Source organism: Thunnus maccoyii, chromosome 1 (assembly GCF_910596095.1).
Source record: "Thunnus maccoyii chromosome 1, fThuMac1.1, whole genome shotgun sequence".
Lineage (NCBI taxonomy): Eukaryota > Metazoa > Chordata > Actinopteri > Scombriformes > Scombridae > Thunnus > Thunnus maccoyii.
The window spans coordinates 30547346-30565000 of record NC_056533.1 but is presented as its reverse complement, the minus strand read 5'-3'; the positions used below and the strand labels follow the sequence as shown (position 1 = coordinate 30565000).

At 38.4% G+C, this 17655-nt stretch overlaps 2 protein-coding genes across 10 annotated transcripts in view; one reads left to right on the top strand and one right to left on the bottom strand.

The window, feature by feature from the left end:
* coro2ba (coronin, actin binding protein, 2Ba) overlaps nucleotides 1-8417 on the top strand; it is a 50404-nt gene extending 41987 nt beyond the window's left edge. For 5 of the 6 annotated variants that reach the window (XM_042422284.1, XM_042422217.1, XM_042422139.1 and 2 more), the window contains 8 exons: nucleotides 267-431; nucleotides 1830-1946; nucleotides 2039-2143; nucleotides 3463-3559; nucleotides 3928-4040; nucleotides 4467-4557; nucleotides 5306-5445; nucleotides 6189-8417. In XM_042422284.1, the coding sequence (XP_042278218.1) occupies nucleotides 267-431; nucleotides 1830-1946; nucleotides 2039-2143; nucleotides 3463-3559; nucleotides 3928-4040; nucleotides 4467-4557; nucleotides 5306-5445; nucleotides 6189-6323 (963 nt within the window). In that variant the 3' untranslated portion in view covers nucleotides 6324-8417. The remainder of the gene's footprint in view (nucleotides 1-266; nucleotides 432-1829; nucleotides 1947-2038; nucleotides 2144-3462; nucleotides 3560-3927; nucleotides 4041-4466; nucleotides 4558-5305; nucleotides 5446-6188) is intronic. The other variant, XR_006098252.1, reaches the window with a different exon arrangement.
* A 149-nt stretch (nucleotides 8418-8566) lies between these two features.
* Nucleotides 8567-14760, bottom strand: LOC121904692 (acidic leucine-rich nuclear phosphoprotein 32 family member A). Of its 4 annotated transcripts, none has more exons than XM_042422618.1 (7): nucleotides 14230-14760; nucleotides 11211-11360; nucleotides 10984-11106; nucleotides 10683-10881; nucleotides 10454-10569; nucleotides 10037-10091; nucleotides 8567-9828 (listed from the first exon to the last, which is right to left on the bottom strand). In XM_042422618.1, exons 1-7 carry the CDS (start codon nucleotides 14281-14283, stop codon nucleotides 9764-9766), a joined length of 762 nt encoding a protein of 253 aa, XP_042278552.1. In that variant the 5' UTR covers nucleotides 14284-14760; the 3' UTR covers nucleotides 8567-9763. The 4 variants fall into 4 exon arrangements, with proteins under 4 accessions (XP_042278552.1, XP_042278525.1, XP_042278673.1 ...); XM_042422591.1 differs by having other exon boundaries at nucleotides 8567-9831; nucleotides 14230-14752; XM_042422739.1 differs by having other exon boundaries at nucleotides 10454-10563; nucleotides 14230-14738.
* Between the last annotated feature and the right edge of the window lie 2895 nt (nucleotides 14761-17655).

Below are 17655 nucleotides of genomic sequence, written 5' to 3'. Positions count from 1 at the left end.
ACAATGAATAGATTAATTAATAAAGTAATTGCCAGATTAATCAATAATGAAAAATGTTTCAGCCCTAGTGAACTGACTTTCCCTCAACACACCTAAATTAATTATTTCCAAAGGACAGAGTCATTTAGTACTTAGTTCTGCTGCTCTTTTGTCTCCAGTCGACACACCAAGTCAACTTCAACATAATGCAACATAATTATGCCGTTGATTCAAGCTCTGCAGCCATCTAACAGCTCCACCCAAACAATCCTTCCTGACTGTGTCAGATCCTGATCTGGAACCTGGAGATCGGAGAGCCAGTAAAAATGATCGACTGCCACACTGACGTCATCCTCAGTATGTCCTTCAACACAGACGGCAGCTTGCTGGCCACCAGCTGTAAAGACAAGAAGCTGCGTGTCATTGAGCCGCGCTCTGGGAGAGTCCTCCAGGTTAGAGGAAGGGAGGGGCTGGTATTTTTATGAGAGCATGCATGCACATTGGAAAAACAATTGTGAGAGCTCTATGTTTAAAATATCCTTTAGTGTGTGTCATGATAACTTATGAGGATATCATGATTCTTTGGTCATTTATACAGTAAATCAGATTTTAAGAATAATAAATGTATTTCACCTCTACTTAACCTCTTGTTTACCACAAGAATTTAAAATGAGATGAAATACTGGCAGCAAGCACACTATATGGTCAAAATTTCCAGATCCAGTTAAGGAAAATCTAATTACGACACCATACAATATTTTTTTAGACAACAGAGTCCTTCCAGCTCGCAGCAGTGTATGTTCATAAAGAAATTATTTTCTGAGTTTGGTCAGTTTGGCACAGAGCCCTGACCTCAACCCCATCCAACACCATGGGGATGAACTGGAATGTCAACTGTGAGCCAGGTCATATCACCCAACATCAGTGGCCAACCTCATTATCGCCCTTGTGGCTGGATGGGAGTAAATCCCTGCAGACTGGTTCCAAAATCTTATGGAGAGCCTTTCCAAAAGAGTGGAGGCTGTTATAGCGGGATGCGAGTGCCCATGGTTTCAGAATAAGATTCTCAACAATCACATATGGGTGTAATGTTTGGGTGCCCACATATTCTCCAGCAGTCCCTGACCTCCTAGACTCCAGTGAGGAAATTGCAGCTCCATTAAACAAATTCCACTTAGAAGTCAATATTTTGAGTAAATTAATTATTTACACACTGCTGTTTACTCGGTAACATTAAAAATATTTACTACTATTATAAACATGACTGCAGCTGGTGCACACCACCTTTCTAAATATTTGACCTTGGTGATCTTGCTGCCTGATCATCATAAAATGGCTTCTGATTTGACCTGTGTGCAGGAAGAGGAAAAAAGGATGAATCATTTACATGTTTAATACCTGAAATATAGATTTACTTTTCATTCCAACAAAGGACAACAGAGGTGTACTGTTTTTAGTGCTATTATAACAAGTAAATGAGATATAATTACATTTATCTTGGTATAAAACCTCTTAGAGTGTATCATAACTTTATAGGAGGGTTAAAACCTGGCATTAAAATATTGAGGAGCTCCTTCATATCAATCCTATGTCACCTTGGTGACCCACAATGTAAAAAAGCCTGAAGACTCGTGCTCTGAATAATCACAAAAGTGTTTTTGATGTGTTTTAAATTGACTATTTTTAAGTCTCTAAGTCATTTCTGTTTGTTGTCATGTATAATCTCTGTAGTATTACAAGAATATGATGAGTAATATATCTCATCCGGTAATATATCAAATAATGAATTTTTCTTAGCAGGAGCATGTATCATTAAAGCCTCACTCTATCTTTATGTGCTGCTCCACCAGCAAGCCAGTTGTAAGAACCACCGTGTAAACAGAGTGGTTTTCCTGGGCAACTTAAAGCGGCTGCTCACCACAGGGGTTTCACGCTGGAACACAAGGCAGATCGCTCTCTGGGATCAGGTCAGACACCTCCATATGGCTCATGCCTATAATGCCAGAGTGGGTGGAGCAAGTATGTGTGTTTAATTCCATGTCTGTGTTGCTCCTCCCAGGAGGATTTGTCCATGCCAATTGTGGAGGAGGATATAGACGGCCTCTCAGGACTGCTGTTTCCCTTCTATGATGCTGACACACACATGTTGTACCTGGCAGGCAAGGTCAGCACTGCCCCTTACTGCGTCACTGTAATCTTTCTCATATTTACTGTTGAGTGTTACGTGTAAAAATTAAGATTTTTACTGCGACAGTCTTTTACTATTAAGATAAGCTGACATTGAAACAATAAGAAATTCAGTGACAACAATGAACAGTACATAGATATATAATGTATAGAGATAAATTATATTGTTTACCTTATATCTGACACCCAGCCATAGTTCATTAGCCATAGCTAGTTGTGTGGACAGGTGCTTTTGAGTTATGTTAGCAGTCATCATATCAAGTTTGTGTGACTAAAATGTTGTATCAGTTTGCAGGATGTCAGTAACACTATTAAAATACTCAAAATTTTACACTTAGAAATGTTAAAATATTTGCAGTCATCAGTTTTAAGATGCAAATTCACAGATTTCCCTCATGTGCACTGATGTGTTTGAATAGCAAATTACTGTGAGAAGTGTTGTATGAAGTGTTGTACGTGGAATAGTGTAAAAACATTGGCAGGACTATGTATTGCCTGCATGAGCACACATGCACAATACAAACAAAATGGAGTGCCACTCATAATAACATTGCTCTATAGTGCCACTAATGGTCAAAAACAGGGTACCTTTAACATGACTTTACATTGTGTGTGAAACATTAAAGGTGTAATATGTAAGAATCAGAAATTCCTTCTCATTAATGACACTGGTGGCCATTAAGTGCTCACACTCCGTCAGCACGAGTGAGCAGCGATGCTAACATTACCCAGCTAAAACCACAATATCACAATATATTTCACAGGCTTTGCAGTAGTGTTAACTTATCTGAATCTGTTTTGAGGTGGGTGCCAGTCATTTGTTTACATTAGCGGACTCCATTTCACAAGCTAACGTTAGCTAGTGTTGCACCCTGTTAGTGCCAGAGAGAGGCAAGCCACTCAGAAGTGTGCATAAACATTACATCCTTTTGATTTTCGTGGAAAAAATGTCCCAAGTCATTCACATAAAAATCAGTCCACAGGCTGTTAAAGGCACCTAAGAAAGTCGGGGAAGGTTTCATTTAAGTGACATTACAACCCGTTCACTCATTGGCAATAGAAAGCGATTAATACATGTAAATTGCTTCACATTTCTGACATATAGCTCCTTTAAATAGAGCAAATTCTAAGGCAGCATAGTTTTGTTCTTGCAGTTAGAGTGTAGCAGTGCCACATAAAATGACACTGTACTTCAAGCATTAAGAGCCCTATTATAAAAAAACCCCCAAAAAACTGGTTGACTTGTAAGACCTAACACTTTGACTATAATATAATCACATTCTGGTGTCTTGGCAGGGGGACGGCAACATCCGTTACTTTGAGATTACCACAGAGAAGCCGTACATCCAGTACCTAATGGAGTTCCGGTCCCCGGCTCCACAGAAAGGACTCGGTAAGTCATTAAAGATCAACAATATATGATCTCTCCTGTTGAGAGCTAAAATAAAGGTCCTAACCACTTCATTAGCAGTCTTTAGAGATGGGAGGGAGAAATGAATCACAGTGGGAATGGGTTCTGCCTACAGTAGATACTGCTGTAATTGTGGTCTTGCATGACTGAAAGGATAAAATTGATTAAAGAAAAAAAAAGGCAGATAAATTGAAATGTAGTTTAATGGGCTCCACTTGTCCAGCTGTCATTGTCCGCTGTCATATTGCAACGAGTTGATATTTTTCTCTTGTTTATGTGACTCCAGTTTGCCATGAATTCTGGGTATTGGTGAGTTGATGGTTGTGTCACCCCTCTGTTCCTGTCTGCAGGTGTGATGCCAAAGCACGGGCTGGACGTGGCAGCCTGCGAGGTGTACCGCTTCTACAAGCTCGTCACCCTGAAGGGCTTGATTGAGCCTGTTTCAATGATTGTGCCAAGGAGGGTCAGTGAGAACGAAATACCGGATTTAACTGGTTCTACTCCTTTCTTCAGTATATTATTACATACAAGAGCAATTAAATTTTTCCCGACATTAATCAGAATCTCTTAGCGGCACTTTAATGTACAATATTCTGGCTTGTAATGAACAGAAATTGTCAAATTTTTCAACAATAAACTGAGTAGCTAATCAGAGCTCAGAGCAAATGAAGACAGAGGTAATTAATCACAATGAAAAAGGATGCTTTGTCATTTATTGGTTTGACTTGAGAACAACTTCATTGGTGGGGGCTCAAGACACCTTAATATGACCTTTTCTCCGTACTTTCTATAATAAACCATACTCTGTTACCTTTATCAAATCAAATCAGTATAATAAGAATATATATCGATTCCATCTGAAAGTGTGTGGTGTTTCGTTGTTTTACAGTCAGACACATACCAGGAGGACATCTACCCAATGACAGCAGGAACAGAACCTGCGCTGTCCGCCAGCGAATGGCTGAGTGGCATTGATCGAGGTAAACAACACTTCAGACGCACAGTGGATTAGTTTGTGAGGCAACATTTTAACAGCAGCCACTTCTTGCCAAATATAAACCAGTGTTAGGGAAATTACTAATCATCCCACATTTGTCAATATGAAGAACATTTGTCAGCAAGCTCGGTGCTGGAACTCATTACCCACATACCTCATACACAAAGCTGAGCTCTGACAAACAGAACAAAGTAATGCATGGTCTTTGTTTTGTTTAGTCTTTCATTGCCAGTTCTGCACACACATATGGCTTGTATTGTCACCAACATGGTGCAAACTCCCATAGATATATCCTTTCCATCATTAAAGAGTGTCACAGGAATAGTGTCGGACACCTCTTGGAAACTGAATCCAAGAGGTGACAGTGTGATTTCTTTTTCCATCACCTCTATTCTTCATTGTACTCTATTTCTGCTCTCAGTATCAGTGTATCACATAACAAAGACCAGCATATCGCCTTCTAAAATGAGCATCACTTTCTCCAATGTGAAATGTGCAATAGAAACCCACAAAAAGATTTAAAACTACCAACGCTAGTATGCAAACCAGTGTGTCATTGACCAAAAGACTTAGGAATGTTCCTGTTACAGTTATAGGAGTTAAATGTACCAAGTTGAACTGGTCCTGAGCAATAATAGATTCTCCCCATCTGTGGAGAACATAAGCCTCTTTGTGCTTTGTGTTGGTTTTCACATGCTTAAGAGTATTTTTGCTCCTTTTGTGCAAAACAGACCCAGTCTTGATGTCTCTGAAGGACGGTTACCACCGGCCAAACCAGTTAGTGTTCAAGGCCCCAGTGAAGGAAAAGAAGAGTGTGGTAGTGAATGGGATCGACCTGCTGGAGAACGTACCGCCAAGGACGGAGAACGAGGTATCTGATTATAGCAATTCCATGAAGTAACACATTGAATCAAACTGTTATACTCTACTCTGCTGTTTCTCTACTATAAAAGTACCTAATAAAGATGGTTTTAGAAAATAGTTGCAAAGGCTTTTAGAGAATATTACAACTAATTATGCAGTAAATAATGGCCAGGAGCAAATTGAATGACAAAGTACTGACATATTATTGGGAGTTGGTGATTATACTACATCGGATTGATGTAGTCAACTGATTGGGTGAAGAATTAGGAAAATTAACTGACTAATTGGTTATTCGCTTGAAAGAAAAAAGTTGCTCAAGGGAAAGCTAGTGAGGGCCCTTTGAATCAACATTATTTTGTTGAACTAACTTTCTTCTTGACCTTGGAATCAGCAGTTGACAAAATCACCCTCAAGGTCCATTTAATAGCTGTTCTGGAGCTCTCAATCATATATTTATATATTTATATTGATGTGATCCAGAACAGTTACTAAATGGACCTTGAAGTGAGATTTTTTTGTCAACTGACAGACTAATGTTTTGAAAAATACTGATCTAATCTACTACTACTACTAATCTTGTTGCAAGGTGTGCACAGTGCAAACCTCCCACAGCTTCCTGTAGTGACTACAAAATGTTTTCCCTCCTTGCAGTTAATTCTGCAAATTTCCTCTGTTATCATTATTTTTGTGTGTCAAAGTACATTTGTTACATGCATGTTTTTGCATGTTCTCTCACTTTTCTTTATGCAGCTCTTGCGGATGTTCTTCCGGCAGCAGGACGAGCTGCGGCGGCTGAAAGAGGAGTTGACGACTAAGGACGTGCGAATACGCCAGTTGGAGCTGGAGCTCAACAACCTGAAGAACGTTAGCCCCAACAACGTCTGACCTCTAAGCCTTCTCAATTGGCAAAGCTGCCTGCTTTGCCTCCAATTCTGACCTCCAACGAGCTTCTGAGCCCTTCCCCATTTTTTGATATATCACACTTCAGTATATCATAACTTCATTCCTGCTGCCCCGCATAGTGCACACAATAATATGATAACTGTTGGATAGTGTCTTAATTACTGGAATATTGTAATAATGACAAATATGTTACAAATGGAGACACAGCAGTGTTCATGGATTGCCACCTTAACATTAAATCGATGATCATGATTGATGATCAGTTATTGCATGTTCTCAGTCAGGCCTCCTAGGTTTTGGTCTTAATCTCAGCCACCATGCAAAAACACCCCTGCACTCATCCTCCTATACTGACCAAACCACCATGACTTCTTTTTTTTTCTGAGGCAAAATCGGAGGATAAAAAGACTTTCACTGGCTCTTAGTTTTCTTCCCCAAGGCCTTATATGCTGCTGCAGACTCCGTTTGCAGCGAGATGCAGCATCATCTCAAAATGGCTGACGTGAAGTAGTTTGCACCTGACAGACAAGAAGAGCTCTTGCAGACATGGATCATATGTTTCACTGAGCTGCTTATCCTGTACCAACTTTTCTCCTACAAATGTTGACTATAAAGTTACTTCACAACACTCACACATAGCTACGCAAATGCAGTCTTTATTCCCAAGGAGAGTGAACAGTTCACTCACGTTAAGTGTTTTTATTCCTTCTTTAAACAGTGAGAAAGCAGCAGGGGAGATATGGATCCAGATGTAGTGGACTTCTGTAACCATTCGACTGTCTCTGCAATTAAGAGTCTTAAGGGAAATTTTTCTGTCTGTTTGGTTTCAGGGCTAATTTTGAGGATGGGTGTTATGTATATTTGCTTCTATTTATTTGTCACATTCTACCTTTTTAGCTAATAACATGTTTATTTGTTAATCCAGTTGTTTCTGGCGATGTGGCTGCGCAAGTAATGATTGTGATGCTTGATAGATTTGCTGAATGTTTCCGGTTGAAATGGTGCAAGATTTTTGTGAAACTGGACCTTAAATTGTATAAGTTCTTTGACTCCAACGACATAACTTCAGACAAGGTATGATAATATATTCTTGGCTATTCCTAGCAGTAAAAAAAATTGTAATAATAACCACTCTTTCACATTTAAACTAAGTATATCACTATTACTAAGTCATGTTTACTTGTAGATGTGTAACTTTGTTCTAGAGACTACCAGGTCATCTGCCTCTCCTTCTCCACTGATACCATCAACAGACTTGTGCTGAATTGCCATTCAAATGCCTCTGTTTTGCCATCAAACCTTCTTTTTTCCTTCAGTCTCAATTGTTAAGAGAAGTGGTGACTGGATTAACGTTTTATTGGCTCTGTTATGCCAGCCAGGTTCAAGCAGTTAACAAAAATAATACTGCTAATATGCCATTTGTCTTTAAATCCAGGCCCCAGCACTATTTAGGCTTGTCTTATTACTGATCCTGCTCTTTGTGGATTAAGAAAAGGAAAAAGATAGGTCAGATGTATGCATAGCGAGAATGAATTTGTACCTCCAGTAAGTTAAAAGCAAGTGAGAGACAGAAGGTCACAAGTCATCCCTGATCACATCATACTGGGGACAGAAAGGGTCCAAAGCTTTATAGCATCACCATCAAGCTAACCTGAAAAAAAAAAGATACAAACCCTCTCAATATAGACTTGATCCACTGTCACATTAATGGTAAATATGTATTTTCTTTGCAGGAAAAATAAAAGGCTACAGTGAAAGTATTAACGGGCAAATAAGCTACCAGAGACTGATCAACTACAGTGGAAAGACAGGTGAAGTTGCAGCTGGAGCTGTGCTATGTCAAGGCCTCTCATGTGGGTGTACTGAAGGCTATAATCAACTACTTAACTGTTCACTTTTTGGAAGGTAGGATAACGGGGCAGAAATGCTTTTATGCTGTTATAATGACTGAAACTCTGTTGAATGGCATTTTGGTTTGGACAGACGAGTGTTACCCTGGCAATTGCTCCAAATTTGTTTGGCACTGAAGCTGTGATTTAACGTTTTGAAGAACGAGTAAACCCCAGTTTAAATTTGTCTGGTATACTTGTCTTATACTTGTCTTTGGTAGTACTATAGGTCTTATCCAAAACAGAGTGTACAATATGACCTCAAACTGGAATTCTGTATACACTTAAACCATTTCACTCGACCATGTTGTTGTACAAGGACCACAGACCTCAAAACATATATAAAAGGGATTTATTGAAGTGAATGGGGGGGAAAAAGAAACATAATTTGGCTGATGACAGTGGATTTAACAAAGAGTGAATAATCACTGAGGTAGGCCAATTTGACCATTACATATAATAGTGAAAACAAAGTCCAAATAACTGACCGTTTTCCAGAGTTTACACTTTGAAACAATACATTTTCAATGCACATAGTTGCGGTTGTAACCTCCATTTATATCAAGAACTTCTCTACACTACCACCACAAATTCAAACATTGCCACCTGTGTGTCACAGAAAAGAACATGGAAAAAGCGATAATGAATTCTGATGTTGAACATTTCTCTTTATGGAAAGATTATGCATACAAAGTTATGTTCAGATTCAAGAAATTTCACACTGCGTGTTTTTTTTTTTTTAGATAAAGCAGCATACATATTTAATATCTTATTACAATTCATAGTTTCACCTCCGTTGTCTGTTCAATGTCTGCCGTCATCAAAGAGAATACAAAAAAATAGATTTGGTCATTATTTACAAGAACACGTAATTTCCGAACTATCAAAGCTGAGGGTTTAAGGAGGAGGAGCAGCTTTGACAAGGGCAGACATTTTTTTGCTATGATTTAAAAATATGCCCTGTGAGGGTCACACTGTGCATGTTCAGACAGAAGTTTCACACCAGGACAGCAGAGAGCATACTGGTGACACTACAAACACATAACTTACATTAAAAAATAAAGAGAAGTACAATGCAAAAATAAGTTTAAGACAAGGAGAGGACAGCCATACATGAAATCCAGTAGTTGACTTTAAAATGTATTAGACATGCACTCTTTTTTTTGTTTCATTTTGTATTTTTCTTTTGAAGGGGGGATCTTAAAATACAGAAGTCATCAGAAACTGGTCTTACACAAACGGTGAGAAAACAAACATTTCTTAAAAAGGTTTATCTTTGCCATTATTTGATATTACAAAATTCGTGTCCACAAAGCAGTTAAAAGTGGACTGTAAAGACTGGAACACGGGAGCATCAAAGGTACATAAATGTATAACTTATTTCTCCAGACAACCCCCCCTCTACCTGACTGGCCAATAACAAAAACCACTCCTACTGCAATATGAAACAGGGGGAAAAATACATGGGGTTATTGGGAAGTGACTGGGAGATACAAGTTTAAAACAGTTCACAACTTAGCTTCAAAAGGACTCTCAATCGTCGTCGTCCTCCTCCCCTTCTTCATCCAGTTCCCTTTTTCTCTTCTGACCTCGCTCTTCTTCTAGAAGATAAGAGTCACATTTAAGACACAAACACCAGATTCAAGCAGAAAAACGTTTCTTGTCGAGCTTCTATTTCAGGTTTTTGCCTCATGACAACAACGTTTTGCACAAACTGTACAGTTTTACCTTACATCACTTTGTGGCGGGCTAAATAAATAAAGTTTTTTTGTGAGTCTTTGAGGTAATGTTGCCAGTTTTACTCACCCTCGTCATCCTCATCGTCAACCTCTCTGTCATTCAGATCTTCCTCCTCTTCCTCCTTCGTAAAAAGACGAAGAAAAGTTAGTATGGTTACACCGGACTGAACATTTTTAGAGCTGAAACAATCAGTCGTTAATTGATTAAGTTGGACAGAAAATGTATCAGCAATAATTATGATGGCTGATAAACTTTAAAGAAAAAGGGCAGCATTTGGTTGTTTCCTGCTTCTCAAATATGAAGTTTAGCTGCTCTTCATGGTCTTATATGATAGTAAACTGAATATTTTGGGTTTGGAGCTGTAGTACACAAGGCGCCACATTGGGAACTCGTGACAAAAATCGACAGAATATTTTGCAAATGAATCAGTAATGAAACATTTTAAAACAATTACAGAAGGCAAGTCTCTTATTTTGATCCTACCTCTCCGCTGAGGTCGTCGTCTTCCTCTTCTTCATTCTCCTCTTCATCTTCCTCTCCCTCTTCCTCCTCTTCATCTCCTGGTGCTGCATCTTCATCGTACTCCTCCTCATCTATATCTGGGTGAAACCAGTTGTAATTAGCCAAATGTGCAAAACACAAACATGCGTCAAACAACACGTTTATCCACACAAAGGTATATGAAGCACTTTGGCTATCGCCTCTGACTGACCGTCTTCATCGTCCTCGTCATCATCTAAACCCTCTGCGTAAACCTCAGTGTCAGAATCCGGTGCCTCTTTGTCGTCTTTGTCATACCCGTCCAGGTACGTGAGCTGGGGTAGTAGCTTGAATACGTTGTCTCTGTATTCATTCAGGTTTGTCACTTCACAGTTAAACAGATCTAGGCTTTTCAGGGTCCCCAATTCTTTCTGTCAAAAGGAATAGCACATTTCATAAATAATACAGCTTAATATAGCTCGTCTGCCCTGTATAGTGCACTTTTTTCCAAGTATTTTAGAGTCTCTGCTTACCAATGGTTCTATTGTGCTGAGGTCTTTAATCTTGTTGCCACTGAGGTTGAGATGTGTGAGGTTGGGGCATTTCTCTGCCAGCACTTCCAACCCTCCTGAGATCCTGTTATCGCTGAGTTCAAGCTGTTGATCAATCAAACAATTAAAATATGCAAAAAAAAAAAAAACCCAAAAAAACAACCTTCCAGCTTAAATCACAGACATGTTTCATGTAGATAAGCACCAACCTTTTTGAGTTTATTTAGCTTCGGCAAGTGGGCAACTGTCGTCAGTCCAACGTTGATTGTGCTTAGAAATTCCAGCTCCTCAAATTCGTCCGTTAGACCCTCGATCTTGCCTTCATTCGAGCGACAGTTGTCTAGCACGAGTTCTTTGACCTGGAGAAAAAACATACATCTGGTCAGCATTTGTCAAACTTGAAGAAAACAGTTAAAAAAACCTTAAAAGAGCAAATAGAGTACACAAAATATAAACTAGAGGCAGTATATGTTTAGTCTCTCTCTTCATGAGCAGAGTGGCAGAAATTGAATTTAAATAAAGTTATTTCAAGATTAAAATCCTTTGATAAAAATAATTTATATGTTTTGTTTTGCACTTAGAGTTTTTGATGACATATACCTCTTATTCCTACTGAGGTTGTACTTGTAAGTTGCTTTGGACAAAAGCTAAGAGTTAAAGTGTTTATTTAAGAAGCAAGCTAAAATAGGATGATTTACCCGATTAGTTTATTTCAAAACCGTATCTGCTGTGACAGTGACTTAATGTTGGTGGTGGAAAATAACTTACATACATACACAATATGTCTATTCAAGTACTTGTACTTAACTTGAGTATTACCATTTTATGCCACTTTATACTTCTACTCCTCTCATAGGGAAATATTATGCGTTTTATTCCACTACATTCATTTGACTAACTATAATTACTTTTTACTTTGCAGATAAACTGATCGCATTTTTCATTCAGGGCATATTGTCAGCTTGTAAAATATTTGATTACAATAGATTTGACCACCCAGCAGTATTTAAAGTGGTTAAAATTGACTCCACATTGACCTAAATCACAATTAAAGTGCTTCTTACACATTATTACATAAGTAATATAATCGAACTAGAGCTGCATCGATTAGTCAATTAATCAATTAGTTGTCAACTATTAAATTAATCACAAAATATTTTGATAACTGATTAATCATTTTGAGTAATTTTCTAAGAAAAAATTGTCCAAATTCTATGATTTCAGCTTCTTAACTTTGGATATTTTCTGGTTTCTTTAGTCCTCTATGACAGTAAACTGAATATCTTCAGGTTCAGGACTGTTGGTCGAGACATTTGAGGATGGGAAACAGTGATAAACATTTTCCCCCCATTTTCTGAGATTTTATAGACCAAACAACTCATCGAGAAAATAATTGACATATTAATCAATAATGAAAATAATCATTAGTTGCAGCCATATTTATTACATTACCAGATTATTATTACATTACATAACATCCTGTTAAGTAGCGAATGAGTATTTTTATAGCGTGTTATCTCAATCTGTACTTAAAGGATATGAAAATTGTTTAACACTACACTAACACTGATTTCATAAAACTGTGATAGCACACCACTTTAAATAATAATAAAAAAACAACATAAAACAAGTGTTTGACAAACATATAATAAAAAAATATTCTTCCATCAACATAATCATTGAAATACAGCCTAACAAACACATTATATCCTTTATGACCGTTGATTTTGGCTTGGCGCATTAATATTTAAATAGTCTGATATTCGGTCACAGGTGTGCAGTTATCGGATATTTTACCGCGGCCTTGAACGTGACTCAGCCAATCAGCACTGAGGACCGGAACTATAAAAAAAAGAGAAACTGTACATCAATGTTCCGTTAACAGTTCTCATTTCTACGCTGTAGGTGTCGCGATGCATTTGGCTCTCCTTCCGTTACGTAAATATCACGTTTAGCTACTTTTTTCAGTAGAAACAGACGTATTACGGCGGTTTGTGTGAGTTTATTTGTACTAGTTACCGAGCTAAAGTGTAATAAGAGACGTGTTTGGACGGTTGTGAGCGGCGCAGAGGCACATTAGTGAAAACAAGTCGGAGGCAAACAGACCTACGAGTCGTGCACAGGGTCATTTGTGAGTAGGAGGGGCAGCTAAAGCCGATTAGATAGCTGCCAGGCAAACGTTTTCATTGTTGCTCGGGCTAAACAGTTGCCGATTGGATTGATGGCGTGTATAGACTCCTATGTATAAGAAGGTATGATGAACCGTTCGTCGTTTGTGTCGAATAAAACGTGATATTCGGTGTATTTCGAATTGCCTTTGTTTCTCAGTAAAATGGCGGCTTGTCCTAGTTCTGGGGAAAACTAGAGCAACAACGCGGCGCGACCATTTGTTTTCATCGTTGCAAGCCCGAAAAAACAACAGGCAGCCCCGGGGAAACAACTGAACAAACGCCCAAGCGGTTAACGACGACGCCGGCGTGTTTGTGTTTCATGTCTGCGTGTTTTTGCCCAGGCTGGCTGGCTTGGTAACGGTCCGCGCTATAACGCCGCTTTCTTTCGGCCGTCTGTGCGCACTGTGGCTCCGGCTGTGGGGGGCTGCTGCACGGGCTGCAGGCTCCCCACCGGTGTAAAGCTGTGTTTAGATGTTTGAATGCACTTCCTGCAGAAATAGACGAGTTCAGCCGGATAGTGTGAGCAACTGGAGGTCTAGGATGCAGCTGTAAGGCGATAGTTGGAGGCTATGCTCTTTATGCATCATTGATAATTTCATGACTTTGAGTATCCGCATCCTTAACGCGCCAAGTGCACGGCTTAAAATCACCAGGTGAAGGCAATTTTACAGTCAAAGCATGCAGATAGCACATCAAACAACGAGTAAATAACAATAATAGGGGGTTTTAAACGAAAAGGGGCGCGTTCGTAGATCAAAAGTTACAAATATGGCTTCTCATACTGCTTGCCTTGTTTATACCGCTGGCTTAAAAAAAAGCTGTGCTGCATCCTCAAAAACTGCACATGAAAAGCTTTTAGAGCCGCACAAAAGTTGAACCGACATACCTGCAGCACCTGCCTACTGTAAACATGCTCCCAAAGCAACAATGTGACCCGACGTCTGCATCATCTTTTAACTTGCAAGAAACTTTGTATCCCCACGCCAAGACATCACACGAAAGATTCTCCATTAGCTGAAGAGTGAAACATGACCAGAGAGATGTGAGCCCGACTTACATCTGACGGAGTGCGGTTCCGCAACTCTAGGTGAATTCTTTTCTTCATGTCCATCCTGGATCAGCGCAACCCGTGAGATGATACACACTGTTAATAATTACTGCAAATGCAACTACCACCTCCAGAACAGGCTGCTGTTGTTCATTCAAACTTGATCCGCTCGGTGGGCGGGAGCACGTCTCGGGATTGTCGTCACCGCCGACCAATGGCGGCGAGCGAATAAAGAGGGAAGGGATTTACAGACACACAGGCCAATGGAGCCACCCTTATAAAACTGGGTGGGGTTTTGTTGTGTGAAGTTTGGTTGTTTTAAGTTTACATGGATAAATGTTAATACTTAAATGGTTTGTACACTGACTACATGCCACGGGGAGATGAGGACTATATCAGTGTCTCTATTAAACCTCCATCATACTTGAATCCCTGTTTAAAGCTGGTGATAATGGGGCTTTTTATAGTGGTTGATTTGACTTGGTTATTATAAAACAACATACAGGGAACATATGTATCTAAATATTTACAAAACAAGAAAGATAACCATTAACCTGGGACATGGACATGACACATGAGACATGAAATAAAATGCACAAACAAATCATCATCCATAAAATATAAGCATGACACAATTAAAACAAAACTTGTTTCCACAGACTTGATCCAAAATCATGATAACAACAAAAGCTGATGTGCCTCAACTTCCTCACAGACTTTGTTTATTTTCACATTATCAAAATAGATAAAAATATAAAATGTCAGATGTCAGAAAAAAATATAAGTTTAAAACACAAAGAAATATTCATACAATCACAAGAGATGTGCAAGCAGAGCCAAAAATCCAAAAGTCTCATCAAATGACTTAAATGAAAGTTGAAACATACACATGTAATAATTGTCTGTGTGGGGTTTTACATAAATATTTGTTTATACAATAGCAGAAAACAATACAACTTTTATTTTCCACCACAGTGACATTTGTTTGACCTCACCTTAGCAGAACAATAAAGACAAACTAGAACATAAACAACATACGAGTGGTTTGAGTTGGGGAAAATATGAAATTAACTTAAAAAAACTAACTAAAAAAAACAATAAAATTACAATTTTATGTTTACAACTCCATAATTATTCTATAACATATATAATAAACTGCTCTTTGATTTATTTGAATAATATACACATAGCTACTCAACCTGTCATGTACAGTATTGCCGTCCAAAAATGCAGTGAAACCACTTTTTTGTCACGACTCATGAGATTTACACAAATGAGAAACTAATGAAGGGATTATGAGTTTGGGCCGTCAGAGCTACACTGACTGGCTTCTTCTCAATGAATAATCTCTGGTGTTGGCGGGTAGCAGAGCTCAGTCTGAGGTTGTAGACAGCTCATCCACAAGGGGGAAGCAAAGCCGCTAATGTGGAGCAAGTTTTCTCATTTTTTCTGTTGATATAAGTTTTAAAGAAATACATAAATAAAGTTAATGGGATTTAATCAAAGTCTTAACACAAACCACATGTCTAATGAAGTCACAAGTATTGTCTTAAGTAAATGAAAGCCTAATGTAGAGAGAGAATTATTACATAAATTAACCAAATAGAAATACATGTCAACAGTTATCAACAGGGAGGACTGTCTCTCTCTCACTCCTTGATCATCGTCATTAATAATGTGCATGTCCATGATAAGACATGAAGAAATGCCAATAACAGCATTTTGGCCATTTTGCACCTCTGAGGCAATCTGCCAGTCGCCTTTCTCCTCACTGTTTCATACAATTGTCAACATTATGTATGAACTCTCAGCTTTACTCCATTATTGTCAAACAACCTGCATTAAAAAGCAGCACAAATACATCATGGTTCATGAGGTTAATCTTTACTAACCAGTCCTTTAATTTATAAATGTGTTATTAAGTTGGTATTTACAGTTGATAGATAATGAATGTAATGCAGAATAGATAATAAGTATCTTCTATCTTGTCTGCTTCACCAATTATGTAGAGAATTCAAGCTAATTCTGTGTAACTCATTATTTCCCCTTAAGTAGATTTAAGGCTGGAAAGATATTCTGTCTGTCTCACAGTATCACATATAAATTGTGTATCAGTTTTTTTTCCAGCTCTTCATTGAAGCAATATGATGTTTGCACTGAGTAAAGTATTCAAACCCAACACTCAAGTTTTATGGCAGCACCATTACATCGAATTGAAATATTCTACATGTTTTGTTCATAATTTTTCATTTTCACATAATTTAACCTCACATATTTGGTATTATTGGAAATGTTTGGATGTTTACTGGAATTTAAAATGAAGCTCTGTGGATTTGAACAAACACAGGCTGCACAGCAGGAGTTTGTACTGACCAAAACCCACTGCTTGTTTTAAAAGGATAAGTATGAACATGACCACCAGAGGGCGACTGTGTTGTTTTTCATCATCAGATTTTACCCACTGAGAATCCAGCAGGACCAAATCCTGGACCTGGTCAACAACTGATAGATGTGTTATCTATATTTAATGAGCTATACAATGGATGTACTTTTAGCCTCAAGTGTTTTTCGGGAATATTTTCAGAACAGCCACCATATTTTTTTTTAAGTTTGGACATCAAACCATTGACAGCTCAAAGACTTTATGTTGCCTAATGAGTGAAGCATTTACATCTAAAATGATGCACCCACAGAACAGCTACCAGAAGTCTTGTTGTCTCAGATTTCCAGACACATTGCCATTGCACAGACACTTGAATGTCATGTAAAATGTAGTGCTTTTTTTTGTAGGTCAGGTGAAGCTTTTACCTCAGGCTGTCCTCTTTGATAGTGCCAATATTTTGGGGACTGTGGGGGTAAATATGCAGTGCATGAACTTCAGCAGCACTTAATGATCCTAAATAAAAGTGGGAAGCTTTTGGGTCGTCCAGTAAGCTTTTAACAGACAGCTGCAGATATGAAGCACCTCATTATGCATGATGATGACCATCTAATAAATTATGTATACCATTGGATTAGAGCATTTGTTCAAATTTGGAAATAACTTGTATGCAATTAAATATTTTTTAAAATTTCAAAAGAATTATGATTGACATTATACATATTGTGAATGCAAATTGTTCACTGCTTGCAAAATTGAATTTGCTGTGTGCATAACCTTCCAACAGTTGAAGGTTGAAGCTCTGCCCTCTGCCTCTTCCAAAGACTGAGTGGTTTAGAGTTTGTATTGTGGTTCCATAACAACAGATGGTAGCATTAAAATGGTGTATCAAGACTGATTACATCATAAAGGTACAACAAGCCTGTCCCATCCAAAAGATTCCTCTAAATATGGCCAATAATACAACCATCTTTGGTGTGAATTTGAAGAAAATGGCTATGTGTACATCAATCACTTGTTAATGATGCATCAGGGCAGTCTCCTAAGTCATACAT